Below are 15246 nucleotides of genomic sequence, written 5' to 3'. Positions count from 1 at the left end.
GGAGAGATATATTTCTAAGCCATGCATGTTGGCAAAGGGCAATAGAAGAAGCCAGGACCTTGGAGGAACAAGTGACAGCATGTCGGATTGCATTTATTTGTTGTTTTGATATAGTACATATCTCAGAAAGAGCAGCAGATAGTGTGGTTCTGCATTTGTCTGGCACGGTATTGAGGACCAGACAAACAGCCGTAGCAACGTTGAAGGCATATGCAGAAAGGTAGGAGAGATAAGTATCAATTCAAATATTCATAGCAGCTACTGAGTAGGTCTTCTTAGCTATAGAGTCGATCTTGCAATCTTGTGGCCTTCCCTATCTGGAAGGACGGATTGTCTAGGCTGCTTCGATTTCAAGGAAGAATGAATTATCATTGAATTCGGTGAAGGATTATTAAATAGAAACTTTCTGGAGGACTCTTGGATTTTATAGATGGCATCATATCTCTTTGATATCAGAGGTACCGAAGCAGGGCAAACCCATGACTCTTTTAAAACAGAAAGGTGCACTGGGAGCAATGGCAGGATTGTTGATGGTGGCAAGTCTACCTGGACCAACTTGTGCACGGCTTCGGTCACTGCTGGAGTATCTGTGGTACCCTGCACTTGGAGCGCAGTCGCCATTCTCGTTAAAAGCTCAAAATAGGCTTTAGGTCCTTCAGTTGGTGAGACAGAACCCAAACTAGGGCCATCATCCTCAATCAAAAGAATATTGGGGTCAAGATCACCAGAGATGGAGTGGTCAGACACCAAATCAGGAGACGGTGATCTGATAGGCTGAAACACATCTGGAGGCGCCTTGGCATCAACGGGAGGATGGTACCGAGGTTCTGATGGAGAACACTTCGAAGCATCTGCTGAGGTCAAGGCATCTGGTGGCTAGTCAAGCACTAGGGAGTGCATTGAGGCATCAGAGAGCGAGTGTCAACTCAGGCAGTGATGACGAGGGTCATTGTCCTGTGAATCCAAATAGCATTCCCTACGAGGGATTGGAGACCTCGAGTAAGAACGAGAGCGGTACGATCTGCGATGCCTGTGGTCTGGAGACCACAATCTGTAATTGGACCGAGACTGGGATCGAGAAAGCAATGGTAGTCATAGTCCCTGCAATCATAGTGTGATCGAGGAGATCGAGATCTAGTTCTCATGAAGTGCTCTCCATCAGCCAAAGGGTGGATAAGCAGTTGGGCGTCACAAGATGGAGAGCATCATCTCATAGCCTGGGGAGAGCTGTGGCGAGAGCTGGGAGACCTCAGCATAGATGATTTAGGATGCTGATTGGGCGTAAGTCAGTCTGTCAGGGATGACAGGTTCAGCGTCAAAACTGGAGGCTAGGCTTTAGACCTATAAGATGAAGTTGGAGCCAAGGCCACTATTGGCGTCAAAGTCGACAGACCTGAGGTCACCACAGGATTGAGCTTCAGAGCAGAAGTCGATGTCGACAGTTTCGACTTCGGGGTCTAAGAGTCCTTGCTGTCAGACGTTTTAGTTTTATGCTTCTTTTTTGAGGGTTTTCCCACCTCCGCGTGAGAGGAAGGCTTCTGCGGAGCTGAAGAGGAGTGTGACGCTGCCGAGGATATTGTAGGGTGGATCGCGGCTTCCAAAAGTACAGTCCTAATGTGGGCCGCTCTATTTCTACGTGCCTGCTTGGTGAATTTGGCACAGTGAGGGTACAAGTCAACGCGATGAAATTCCCCTAAACAGATTAGACAGAGGTCATGGCCATCGTTAGAGGGGGGCTTAGCTGGGCAACGGTGACACGACTTAAAAAATAGGGTGTGGCCCATGCAATCACTTTCCCAACCAAGGAGGCAAGGGCTAAAAGAGAGAGGAAAAATAGTAAAGTTTTTTTTAACTTTTAGAATAATAAGAAGAAAAAGAATGAAGAAATAGTCGAAGAAGAAAACCAAAAGAGAAATTCAGCTGAGGCAACTTGAAGAGCGAGCGCTGGAGAGGTGTGAATGCAAGGGTGGTTGTAAAAGAACTGAGTGGGAGGCAGCTCTCTCCCCCCCATAGCAGGAAGAGAGCCCGCCAAAAAAGTCTTCTGAGGCAAGCTCCGGAACATTCTTCAATCAAAGTCGTGCACAAGCGCCCAACCCATGTGTGGGACTGCACAGAGACCATGACAAAGATCTGACTGCTGATGCAAATAGAAGTCTCCCCATTTGGAATTGAAGACAGATGCTAGTAAGTATGAATAAACTGGCTGTGGAACTGGAGGCTAAGGAGCTGGCCAAGGCATGCTATAAGGAAACAACTGTGGTGAAACCAAAGATGACTTCTTTGGTGTGGGAACCAAAGGCATATCCTCCTATAGGATCTCACTCGCCAATAAACAATCATTGGGGTCTTGCAGGTGAAGAGATCCTCTCCAACGATGATGCATTCCTGAATTGTAGGCTGCAGACCTGAAGGCATCCTATCTGACTGTTTGGGCCAAGCTGGAACCAAAGCCTTGTCCAGGTGCTTTGACTTGGCTGTTTTGGACTTTGTTCCCATGCATGCTGGTGAGAACTTGATCTGGACTGACACCTAGACAGAACTATGACTGGAACTGAGCAGTGGGATGATAGCGACTCCAGCCAAGAAGACGGCTCCTGAGCAGCAGATGGTTGGGCTGCCAGGCTGTCAGCGATAGAGAGAGCATTCTTCTAATGAGTGGCCTTAAGACAGGAGGCTCTATCACTCCTCACCTTTGGGATAAACTGTTGGCAGTTGTAGCAAGCCCCAATGTTATGCAGCTCACCAAGGCAGAGAAGACACAACAGGTGGTCATCAGTCTGTGTCATTTCAGTGCCACACTGGGCACACTTTTTGAACAAGGATTTCTGAGCTTGTGTGAAAATCCACAGAATAACTCAGGAATGAAGACAACATAAGAAATTGAAGAGAATGCTAAAGCAAAACCTATCCAATCAGCTGAGGGAACTGAGGGGAAATGGAGCACCTTCCTTATGGTGTGTGATGGTTTCCATGAGAAAACCTCACCTCACTCACTGGGGGGGAGGGTTCTTTTCAAACTTTTGAAGCTAGAAAGTTCTCCTCCACAGCTTGCCTGCATGTATGCAGTTCTAACATGGGACTGCACAGAAGACCAAAGAAGAAGAAGAAAATAATATAACATTCATTATTTTAAAAATGCAAATTTTGTATCACACAGAACTATTCCTCAGGCTGAACATTTGAAAGGGGGCTATTTGGGGGCCAAATGATGTTCTTGACTATCCAACAGCTATATGCTTTTCCAGTCTCAAAAGGCAGTAAAGAACTTGGAGGAGATTAGGCTATGATCAAAAGGTATAATACACACACACACACAGAGAACACAGTATCAATTGAAAAATACTATCATACACACACACAGAGAGAGAGAACACAGTATCAATTGAAAAATACTAAACAGGTTTTGTAAACTGTAAACTTAGTTCAGTCAAAATCTACCATTTTAAGTCCCACTGACATGTTCAACTATATAAGACTCTCCCCCTCTCATAATTTGTTGTCTTAATTACAGTTAAATGTCCCTGTTTTTGAAATGGATGGTTACCTATTCATCCCACATAGAAGTCTGAATTAAACACATGCTTACCTAGTGTCCCGGTCCGGTGGCCACGGGACATAGACCCCACCCCCCAGAGACACCCCAACTGCCCGACTCACCCAGGAACCAGCAGAGGAGCGGAGCAACCACAACATCATGGCAACCGGTGAAGCTCCAGCCCGGCTCCTCAGTGCGGGAAGCCCCGGGAGAGCCAACCTTTGACAACCCAGAGGCTTGCACTAGCGTCGGCAGAGCACGGCCCCTGGAGCGTGCACCCCGGAACCTCACCCCAGCGAGCAGCATTGCAGAGGGAGAGCTGAGGGTGGACATGGTGAGGAGCCCAGGGGCCGTGTCACTGGCACCACTGCCTAGGCCAACATGACCACCCTGGCACACTTGCGACCACGAGCGGAATGCCCAGACAGCGTCTGGGCTTATCACTGGGGGTGGAGCCAGACTGGGAGTAGAGGGGGTGGGGAACACAGGTGGTGCTGGGGGTGGAGAAGGGGGAATAAAAGGAGAGAGATGCCAAGGGGCCAGGGAGGAGAAACGTGCGACGGAACTGAGCTGAGAGAAACGGAGAGAGAGAGGGAGAGGGATAACGAGAGGCGTCCTGCGCACGCTGGCAGAGGGACTTAAAGGGTGGCGTTAACCCTTTCCCCTGCCTATCTGAGGCCCCACGGTAAACTCCTCCTGAATGAACTCCCTCCAACTCCCAGGACCGTCTGCCCTGGTGGGTAGCCAGATGCCATGGCCACAGGCGGGTCAGCTCCCGGGCCACAGACAGAGCCTGACACCAGATACAAACAGAATATGGCTCATGCCTGGTCTCATGCCTGGATTTCAGTTACTAAAACAGGCTTGACTCCTAAGACTGATCCTTATATTCAGGATAAATTAAGTGGCCAGTAAAAACCTAATTCCAAACTTGGACCAACTATGGATAAAAAAAACAACCTCACAGTGGGGTCAGGTGCGGAAAGATATTTCTACAAACTTGTGAGAATTCCCAGGTTTGTTGAAAAATCCTAAAAGTTAAAACAACAGGGGATTTACTCCCTCCCCACAAGTGCAATATGTGCTCAGGTGCACACATTATAGCTTGAAAAAATGTTGACCAAGTTACCACAAGAAGCAGCTGAGGAGGAAAAGCAGAAACTGGGATGGGAAAATGGAAAGATGGATGGAGGAACCTAAAGTAGGTATAGGAAAGTTGGAGATAAAGAGTGGTGCCAGTTGGGTTGGGGGCGAGCAAGAGGGGACAGGGGAGAAAAATCAGTGATGGGGAGCAAGCAACGGGAAGCCAGCAGGGGATATAACTCCCTCTCTTTTGTGAGGCCTCATGGGGCTCCCTCTTTTGCCTTATTTCAAGAAAGTTTCCCGAAGAGCCAAAAGAGATGGTTTGGTTTCCAGAAATTCTAAAGTGAAATACCTAGAGTCATAGCATCTTGGCTTAACAAGCAGTAACAGTTCTTATTTTTGTTGAGGATGCTAGAATAATGTTTGTTTCTTTATTTTTATTTATCAGATTTATACCTTACCCTCCCAGTAGAGGCCGGCTCAGTGGTGAAATCTCCATTATGATCTGGTGGTAACTTGGACCTTGGCCAAGTGAATAAATTTATTGTCCCCTTGTTAACACTGACATGTCTGCAAGGTCGTTTAGCAGAAAGGTAGCCTCCCTCCATGCTTACCCCCTCCTGTTATTTTCTGTAGCCAGCAGTTTGGATGTTGACTTTACTATCTCTGGAGTTGAGCCTTGTTCACCCTCTTCCTGTATGGGAGGGGAAAGAGATCTTTCTGCTATCCATTGGGGCACCTGTTGGTCAGTCACACATAGCTTCCAGCCTAATCATGTCAATATCTAGCTGGGACAGTCAGGGCACAGAGCTTCTGGGGGTCCAAAACAATACAGTTTCCAAAGGAAGGTGTAAGGACATGCTTAACTTCCTCTTGTTAGAGTAAATTGGACTTAAACATGCTTGGCGTGGGCTGAATTGTGAATTTCAAATTTGTGCATAACCAACTTCTTTATCTAGATGCACATATCCAAAAATCTTACTTCATCTTCCCACCATTTTAGTTAGTGAAAAAATACGAAGTACTATTATTATGACAAGATCATTAAAACGAAAAACGCAGGTTTGAGCCTTAGCTTTCTCTAACAAAAAACTGACAACTGAAACAACAAAAAACTCACATACAATATTTACTGTTTATTTTTTCTAAAAGTCTAAAATAATGATTTTCTTATATTGGGTCAGATCTATGAGTTAGTTTATCTAATAGAAGCACACATCATCAAAATATTCATTTTCTAGTTAAAAGGCCTGCATGATTTAGAATAGTCAACACTATATCTTGTTTGGGATGCAGAAATAGGTATATTTTGAGATTCAAAATTGTCTAGGTCAGGGGGAAAATTATATTTAAATACGGTTCTCTGTGAGGGGGAAAAAAATTAATAAGGCCACAGGGAAACCCCCCCCCATACTACAGTATCCATGCCAAAATCTTATTATGTGAAATAAAGAGGGCAAACTAAGATATGTATCTTCTCCTCAAAGAAACACTTGTTTAATACATATCATTGTCTTGCATCATGTGTCAATATAAAATTGTATTACCAAATGGGCAGATAGAATACAATTTTTAGTAAAAATGACCGGAGCCACTCAAACACGGGCTTCCAGTTGCCAGCTCAATAGTGTCCCTCACCCCCCCTTGTCCTTTCATCTTCTGAATTCAAAGACAGAAGCTACACAAAAGCAGTCATTGAGCTGTCACACACTGCTTTCCAATGAGACTTTAGTGTTAGTTCTCATGAAAGACTATATAATCCCATCTGTTATGATCCGTTAAGGGAAGAAACTGGCTGCACATAATAAAATAATATAATAATTCACAGCAAATGGCAGTGTGAGGAGACCTTGTGAAGAGAAAATGTACTGTATGCTGTTATCCCATGTATCTCTCCTGTTACAGCTATCACCATCCACATTGAAAAAGAAAAGGATCTGCGACTCTGGACAGAAAAGTAAAATTGGTACCCTGCGTACCAAGTATGTCTTGGGGCATACTTTATGTAGGAAGGTTGTTTTGACATAGGATGTCAAGTCAGCACTGAAGGCTGAATATTTAAGTGCCACTCATTCAAACTATTATTTGTGGGTTTAAATACGCATAAGCATCTTCTGCTGCCACCATCATGCCTATGTAAAAGTGACAAAGGACCAACTACAAAGAACATTCTGAGCAATACATAAATGGAAAGTGCTGAACATGAAATGATAAAACGAATTTCACTGGGAAAGTTGGTCAAAATATAACACACACATCCCTTTGCAGTGAACAGCTAATTTGCTACAGTTTTTTTGCTATTCTACATTATGCTGAAATAAGTGGTCCGAGTGCCGTATCTATTTTGAAATGGATGGCAAGCTTCTTTTAAAAATGAGGTACTCAGTGGGATCTAGTGGCTTTGGTTTGGCTGTGGGAAATGCAAGTTAATAAGTGAAATGAATTTCTGGTTCAAATTTCCTTCCCAAAGTTTGTAAATGTACTCTGTGTGTGCGTGTGTGTGCGCGCGCATAGTCTTAAAATGAATCTGATTATAGTCTTAAAATGAATCACAAGGCTTAAAGACTATTGGGAGTTGAATTTTAAATGCAAACTTCAAAAAACATTTTATTTTCAACAAGTAGAATTCAAATTCTGAAGTGCTGCCAAAATACATTTTAAATTTCATGATAGCTCTATTACTTAGTTATGAAATTAGTTGGGAGGGTTTCAGCCTTGCAAGACTGTGAAACATAATAATAGTTTTCAATTTCAGATAGAATAAAAATATGGAAGATGAGGTATGGCAATTGGCCCATAAGTGCAGAGAAATTCTCTCCATCTTTATTACACTGAGTGTGGGGCAGAAAGTGTAGGGCAGTCGCTTGGAGTGAGTCAAGATTCAAATCCTCGGTCGTGGGCCTGCCTGCCAAGAACTCCTTGGATGAGGAAGAGATGAAGGAAGGTGGCCCCAGCCCTGGATGCTGCAGGAAGACCCACCAGACAAGGTGGAGACTCCATCAGGTGCAGACAGGGCGGCTCAGACGGCAGGCAGCATGCCACACCCTCAGGCCTTCAGCCCAGGATAGGAAGCTGAAGCAGAGGCCCTGCAGCCGCCAGTCTCACCCCCAGGGTCACCAGAGCCCTTGGAATGCTGGAGAAGGCAGGCCTGAAGTACAGGAGCGATGCCACAGAGCGTGGTTGGCAGGCCAGCACCTGGCAACCTCTGCCTGTGAGTTGGAGACACTGCAGGATCAGGGCTGAGAGCCCTGTAGTCTGCTCAGCCACTGAAGACCTACACCTGTCCCTGGATGACTCAGCAGGTTGAGGAGTTGCACATGACCTTGAATGACTCCTGATAAAAGCAGCCAGAAAAGGGACAGCCAGTGTGGAAGCAACTAGGGGCTGTGGCTCTCCATGTGTTTTGACCATCTGGATTCTGACTTTGTTTGTGCTCTTTGAATTTCCCCTTCTGGCTTGATGCTTGGTTTGGATTGCAGAAATCTGAGAGAGAGCTGAAACAAAGCATAACTAGACAGAAGATGGGAAAGTGGGTGCCAGAACTGGACCATGTGCCATCCCTAGCATATCAGCATCAGCCATGTAAAACCTAATCAGCATTGTCAAAGTAATCACCTATACAGAAAGTAGAGAATGCTTGTGTATAACAGCTGTTGTGCTGCCCTTTGCTGTGCTCAAGCATCCTTTGATCAGGGCCAAGAGGACTTGTATTGTAACCCTTTGGGCAAAGACCATGTCACTTCTGAATTCTTTATAACACTTAATATAACGTTAGTGCTGAAGAATGTTAAATACTAATGGATGACCTATTAGAACAACTTCAACTTCTAACAACCAGTGCTCCCATGATTATATAAAGGTAGAGAAACACATTAGTGAAATGGCAGAAGACAAAAATCAATATGATACTATTCTTCCTAGCTATAAAACTATACAGGAAAGTAGATTAGGTCACAGAGGTTATGGGAATATCGCTATACCTTAAAAAAAAAAACCCACAAGGACCTAATGAATAATCTTTATGGATAGACATCCCAATTCATAAAACTACTACTATGATTAGGTTGCTGGTCTCCAGATTATGAGAAAGACAACGGGTGACCTCAATTGACAGATTCAGAGGAAGAAATCAAATGACAATGGATGGGTTTTCTCACGTAAATTTGTCATGCCGTGTATTGTTTCCTCCAAGATGAGCTACTCTTGCCTGTGCAAGTATACTTCAATTTGCAAATAATCCACTTAAAAACAAAAATGTCAGAACCTACAGCAAGGAAATCCAGCCCTTCTTTGTTGTAAATGAACAGAAGTAATCCATTCAGCTGATCGGTCTTAAATGTAAAGGAGATCTCAATGTCCAGGCCACCACGCAGAAGATCTGAATGGAGTTCCAGGAAACCTTAAGGGGAAAAGGAAGGAGGGTATCAAAGTAGACAATGTTATGTTACAGTTGCTATAATTATTATATATGGGAGAATTCAGAATTGTATGCAATAAACACAAGGCTCAGTTGAGTCTCATATTTTTCAAAAAACTATAAAAATATGTATGCTGCAATCTATACAATAGAATACAAGATTAGCTCCATTCATGCAGACTTCCTCATTCCAGTGTGCATGTCTTTCTGAAATGAGTGGGGAAACCCTGTCAAGTGGAGAGTAGAGGCTGCACAGCAGCCCTGTCCTGAATAATGAATGGCTTTGATCTAGTATGGTTAGCTGCATTCTCAAGAGTTATTCTATTCTCCAAACATGAGTCCAGGGGCTGGAACAATTCACCCCTTTCATGGAGATCAGATCCTATGACAAAGCTGATAAAATACGGAGCATGTGCACTCTGATGGTATGAGATCATTCTTGGAACAAGAGATGCTATATGGGGGTGGCCAAACTTGCTTCACATAACAGCCATGCAGAATAAACGTCAGATGTCTGAGAGCCGCAAGACATGAACAAATATTACACAGACATTTTTATTGAAAAATATGCAAATTTGCTTTTTATTAAAATTAAATTAGACTGTGCAAAAGAGCCAAATGTGGTTCCCAAACTGCAGTTTGGCCACCCCTGTTATAGTAGCCATGTTGCCATTCCCATGAACACAATCATAACACTTCTGACTTACTCTCAGTGGGGTACTAAGAAGAGCTGCAGTGTACTAGCTTCCATATCTCTGTAGGTGGCTAATTTAGTGAGCCCAAGAGCGATGGAGATGCAGATCAGGGTCTCATTGGCTATGGCTTTGAGATTATATATGAGCAGCTGCCCCAGAAAGCTTGACCCCATTATCTTGTATGTGACCTACAAACCATGGCTTGGATCCAGCAATGCTCAAGAGGAAACATAAATGGATAGTGCAGTTCCACTTGTACAAAATCTTGTGGAACACTTAGTGCTTTCCTCCCTATCTATTACAGTACCCATAAATTACTTGCATAAGATCTTGTGCAAGTGGAAACACAAATGGGTATACAATAAGTATGTCTTAGTGCAAGTGGCTACCACAGTCCTTTTCTTGCTTTTCCATTTACCAAATAGTACAAGCAAAATTTTTGTGCTGGATCCAACTTCAAATATGGTTAGGTAAACAACTGAGAGGCTATATAATGGCTGGATTTTCTAGGAGTTTTTCAGAACGTAAGGATTTGTACTTATTGTATCTTTAAATTTTTAGGTACATATTAGCTCATTATAGTTCAAGTGTCCCCCCAACCCCCCCCCCAATAAATAATAAACTGTCGTCCACAACATTTAGACAAACAAACAACAAAATCACAGGTGGAACATCAAACAATTTTAACATGTTATATACCTTTCCCGAGAAAATGTACTCCACTTGCAACAACACTAGGACACCCTTCCCAGCTTTGATAAACATTTCTTTGCTCCGTAGCTTCTTGCCATTTTAAAGGTTCCCAAACTTCATATGGATGGTGCACCTTTTTCAAAAACACATCTCTGAGACAACCCACAAAGCCTTTTGTGACTACTTGAGTAAAGCCTGTCCAAAAAATTGAAAACTTCATTGATTAGTACTCATGTCATGAATTCATTGGAATTAAAATGTGAGAATGACTTATTTTATAACTTTATATAGACAGGACCTATTAGCTATGGTACTGAAATTGCAGAATCACAGATTTAGGTGTTTAGCTCTGGAAAGCAAGTGACCACTTATCCCTTGTAGCAGCTCTGAGCCTTAACCTCAACCCAAGCCCCAGAGCAGCACTGTCATGGGCAAGCCAGCTGTCTCCTCCGCTGAGGATGACAAAATGGAAGAATCAGACCCTGCACCAATGAAATGCCTGCCTGAGCAGGTGGGTCTAGAAGCAGATTCAGTGAAAGAAGCATCAGGAAGCAAGAGTTGCTTGTTCTGGTAAGAGATGAAAGAAATGGGACAGAGATCAGAGCATCAGTCACTGCTGGCTTCTGCAGAAAGCAGAACACAGAGCGAGGGCTTGACAGTTTGAGAGAGATTAAGAAGAGCCTGTTTAATGGCACAACAGCAATCCGTGCTAATTCCTGGAGCAGAGTTGTTACAGGAGCAGGAATGACATGCTGGTAAGGAGCAACACCTGGGCTTTGGGGGAATGAGGTAGCTAATGAGGCAGATAAAAGGAACACATTGAACAAGGCTCAATGTGGAAACAACTTTGCTTGCCACCTCCTCTGTAAGCTGACCCACACAGTGAACTGATTACTACCTTGTCTTGCTGCCTTGCACCCTGTCCTGCTAACCTGTGCTTGCTTTTCCAGCTAGAATTCAAGACCCCATTTCTTACCTTGGCTTCCAGGCTTAGGACCCTGGGCTCCAGACCTTCCTGTTCTCCTGACCTGTGGACTGAACTTTTGGTTCCCTGACCCTGTGCTAGTTTGTTGACCTTGCTTGTATCTCTTGCCTTAATTGTGATTACATTTGTGCATCCTGGAGACCCCAGGTGGAGTAAAAGTGGCAGGCTCTGCCTTGAATATGACATTTACAGTGATTGATGGCATTTGCTTTTGTGCATTCTGGAAATCCTGTGTGGAGTAACAGTGCCAGGCTCTGCCCTGAATGCAACAAGTGCAAAGAACTTGGGGTGTGTGTGCAAGTTTAGAGAGTGGCCACCACAGCCTTTGACTTGGCATGTGCCATCTACTAACTTGAACACAATGATGTTTATTTATTTATTTATTTATTTATTTTTGGATTTATATCCCGTCCTCCCCGAAGGCTCAGGGCGGCTAACAATGAGGCACAAGTGCCAGAATTAAAACAGATAAAACAGTCTAAAACCATAAAACAATACAGTACAACAACAAAGTGTCAGTGCAAGATGGGGTAGAACTTCCTCAAATGGTATTGGTCCCACAACTTGTCAGCACCCTCTCCTTCCAGGGTCACCTCGCACCCAGATGGAACCACATATTAGTGGTAGTGGTGCGATGCTGCAAACATATCGGTGGTGGAATTGAAGTGGCGGCGGCTCCTACTCAAAAGCCTGGTGGAAGAGCTCCGTCTTACAGGCCCTGCGGAACTGAGAAAGGTCCTGCAGGGCCCGGAGCTCCTCCGGGAGCTCCTTCCACCAGGTAGGAGCCGCCACCGAAAATGCCCTGGGCGCTCTAGTAACAGCAAATTTAATATCCCTGGGGCCTTTTATTTCCAGGAGATGTTGACTCCCCGACCGTAGTGCCCTTGGGGGAACATATGGGGAAAGCCGGTCCCTTAGGTAAGCCGGACCCTGGCCATACAGGGCTTTAAAGGTAAGAACCAGCACTTTGAAGCTGATCCGGTACGCTATTGGTAGCCAGTGCAGCGCTTTCAGCACATGTTGTTTTAGCTTCTGTGATATAAACAGTAACCATATACCACAAAAGCTAAAGAAATGCACTACACTGAATTTTGAATATAACATTTCAGTTTATGCATTTATTTATGCATTTTAGAAATTTCACCACAAGCAAGTTAAAATGAAGAATATAATGGAAAAATTATGCATTGTAAAGATTCTTTAAAATGTAGATATGATACACAAGCAAAGGAAGGAACTTCTAAATCACCTAGGGACATTTCATGTGTGTCAAGTGAAAAGTTACAAGCCTTCTCACCTGTGTCTTTTCTTAGGATTGTAAAACTCTGTGGAAGTCCTCCAATAAAAACTCCTGTGCTCTCACCAATGATGGTACTACCACTAGTAGCTGAAGAAGAACCTAAAAAACAGGAGAGTGAGTTACTTCATTCTGTACTGTTGTAAGCTACAGCATCTTACCCATACATTTACTACTCTAGAATAAAGTGCACAATGAAATTTATAACAAAGAGTACAAGATGAAGATGGGAAACTTGGTCTTAAGAAAATAGTATTAGCATGTTGTACTAGCAAACCTCCTTGCAGTAGTGGTATCTGGGCAAAGGGAGAAACCAGAACTACTCTAGGGGCTCCTCCCAGCCCTATGTTTTAATCAGTATTTTTGTGTGTTTTTGTATATACATTATCATTTGGCTTTAATTGTTTTATGATGCGTTTTACAATGTTGTTAGCTACCATAATTAGGGATAGGCACAAACCAGAAAAATGCAGTTTGTGGCCAAACCACAAACTAAATTGAACCACCATATTCATTTGCAAACTGAATTGGTTCATGGTTTGTGGCCCCACAAACCCTGTTGAAAGGGACTACAGTACCTTTAAATAGGGTTTGCAGAAAGCCTGAAAAACAGCTGGGAGGTGAGGACCAACCTGCTCCCTACTGCTCAGCAGCAGAAACAGCTGATCAGCAGACCACACAAAAAAGCCAGAAACATCTGTTCCCTGCCACAAATGTGAGAAATTCCACAGGCTTTCAGAAAAAAACTGAAATCTAAAAACATACACTGAAGAGGGGGGTTTAACTCCCCCAATAGTAGAAGCAGCACCTAGTGCTTTAAGAAACAAATGCCCTTTCTGTAGTAGATGTGTGGGCTGCTAGGCAACCAAGACAGTATTGCCAGCCTTTAAATCTTGGTTTCCATTAGTAAAAGGCAGAAGGAGGGGGCATGGCCCCTTTCAGGGCTTCTTTGGCCTTAGGGAGGCCTGGCAGCGACCACAGGCCAAATTGCTACAATGTCTCACCTAGGACTGGCTGCTTCTACTGTTCAACAGCAGCAACCCCAAAAAAGTCAGTGATGTGTAGTGGTTAGCATTTCAACTACGTTCTGACAGACCCAGGTTTCAGTCCCTACCCTGCCATGGTAGCAGGGTTGCAGACTCTGGGTTGCAAAATGCCAGGAGATTTGGGGGAGGGTTTCAGAGGGGTATAATGCCCTACAGTCCACTCTCCAAAGCAGCCATTGTCTCCAGGGGGAAGTGATCTCTGTCGTCTGGAGATCACTTGTAATTCCAGGAGATCTCTAGGCCCCACTTTGAGGTTGGCAACCCTGCATGGAAACTCCTGTCTGATAAACAGGTGGCAATGTTGGCCAGGGTGCCTCTCACCAACTTTGGCCGGTGAGCCAGCTGCAGTCCTTCCTGGGTGGAAAAGATTTTGCCACCATGATGCATGCTCTGGTAACATCTAGATTAGATTACTGCAATGCACTGTACATGGGGATGCTCTTGAAGACTGTCTGGAAGCTGCAGTTGGTACAGAATGCTGCAGCCAGAGTGCTGACTGGAGTGGGTCATAGAGTCTATATCACTCTAATCTTGTTCTACCTACACTGGCTCCCAATTTGCTTCCAAGCTCAATGCAGTGTGCTGCTATTGACCTTTAAAGTCCTATATGGCCTGGGACCAACATACTTTAAGGATCACCTTCTCCCATATCAACCTATCTGTTCACTCCAGTTGTCTTTACAAACCCTTATTTGGATGCCACCGCCATCTGAGTCTAGATGGGTGGTGACCTGATAAAGGGCTTTTTCAGCTATGTGTCAGCAAGCTGCCATGGTGTTCTGTGTGACTCTGATTTGTACATATGTGCTCCCTGTCCCTGCCAGCTGGCCATTATGTTTTCCTGCTGTAATGCTAAAGTAAAACAACTGGAGGATGTGAGGGGGAGAGTATGCTTCAATGCTAGCTTGTTGCTTATTAAGCCTGAGAACGGCACCTGTGTTATGTCTACAGTTCGCCTAGTTCCCAGGGCCTGGGCGCGGAACCGTTTTCTCCTGCCCGCCAGCGGGAATGTTACCCATTGGTTATGTATCTAACTTGAATCCCTTTATCATGTCTGCCCTAACTGCTTGTACCCAGTTCTAACAAGGAACGTGTTTGAGTGTCTTTCCAATGCTTTGAAATAAATTTTGCTTTCTTTGAAACGTGGATTTATTCTCGATGCTTGGGGATCCAACATATTGTTAGAACTCTCTTTCTCCTATCGTCCCGATTCTGGCGAGACCATGAGCGGGTCTGAGGGAAACCTATCTACTACGGAGGGGGACACGGGATCGGTCCCAACTACCACCGCACCTTTGGAAGGGGCTGTGGGGGGAACGATTCCCCGACTACCTGCCTACCTGTCTTGGCCGCCTCCAACCCCTTCGCATTGGGGTGAGCGGAAGACTCCTGCGCAGGATGATTGGGCTTTGTACAACACACAAGGCACCCGGGAGGTGTACTCCCGTCGAGGCAGTGGGCTTCGAGAGAGTCTTTTTGACAAAGGACTGTTTCC

The 15246-nt window shown here is 44.5% G+C and overlaps 1 protein-coding gene across 1 annotated transcript in view; it reads right to left on the bottom strand.

Annotated features, from left to right (window-relative positions):
- Window positions 1-15246, bottom strand: part of USH2A (Usher syndrome 2A (autosomal recessive, mild)) — a gene marked incomplete at its 5' end in the record, with an annotated part of 716575 nt that overhangs the window by 533564 nt on the left and 167765 nt on the right. The window contains 4 exon segments of the mRNA XM_015424093.1: window positions 8883-9017; window positions 10430-10606; window positions 11983-11985; window positions 12706-12807. Coding sequence (XP_015279579.1) covers window positions 8883-9017; window positions 10430-10606; window positions 11983-11985; window positions 12706-12807 — 417 coding nt within the window.

The sequence above is a fragment of the Gekko japonicus genome, unplaced genomic scaffold, assembly GCF_001447785.1.
Source record: "Gekko japonicus isolate JY-2015 unplaced genomic scaffold, Gekko_japonicus_V1.1 scaffold810, whole genome shotgun sequence".
In the NCBI taxonomy this organism is placed as follows: Eukaryota; Metazoa; Chordata; class Lepidosauria; order Squamata; family Gekkonidae; genus Gekko; species Gekko japonicus.
Note: the sequence above shows the minus strand (reverse complement) of the source record. Positions and strands in the feature narration are given on the sequence as shown.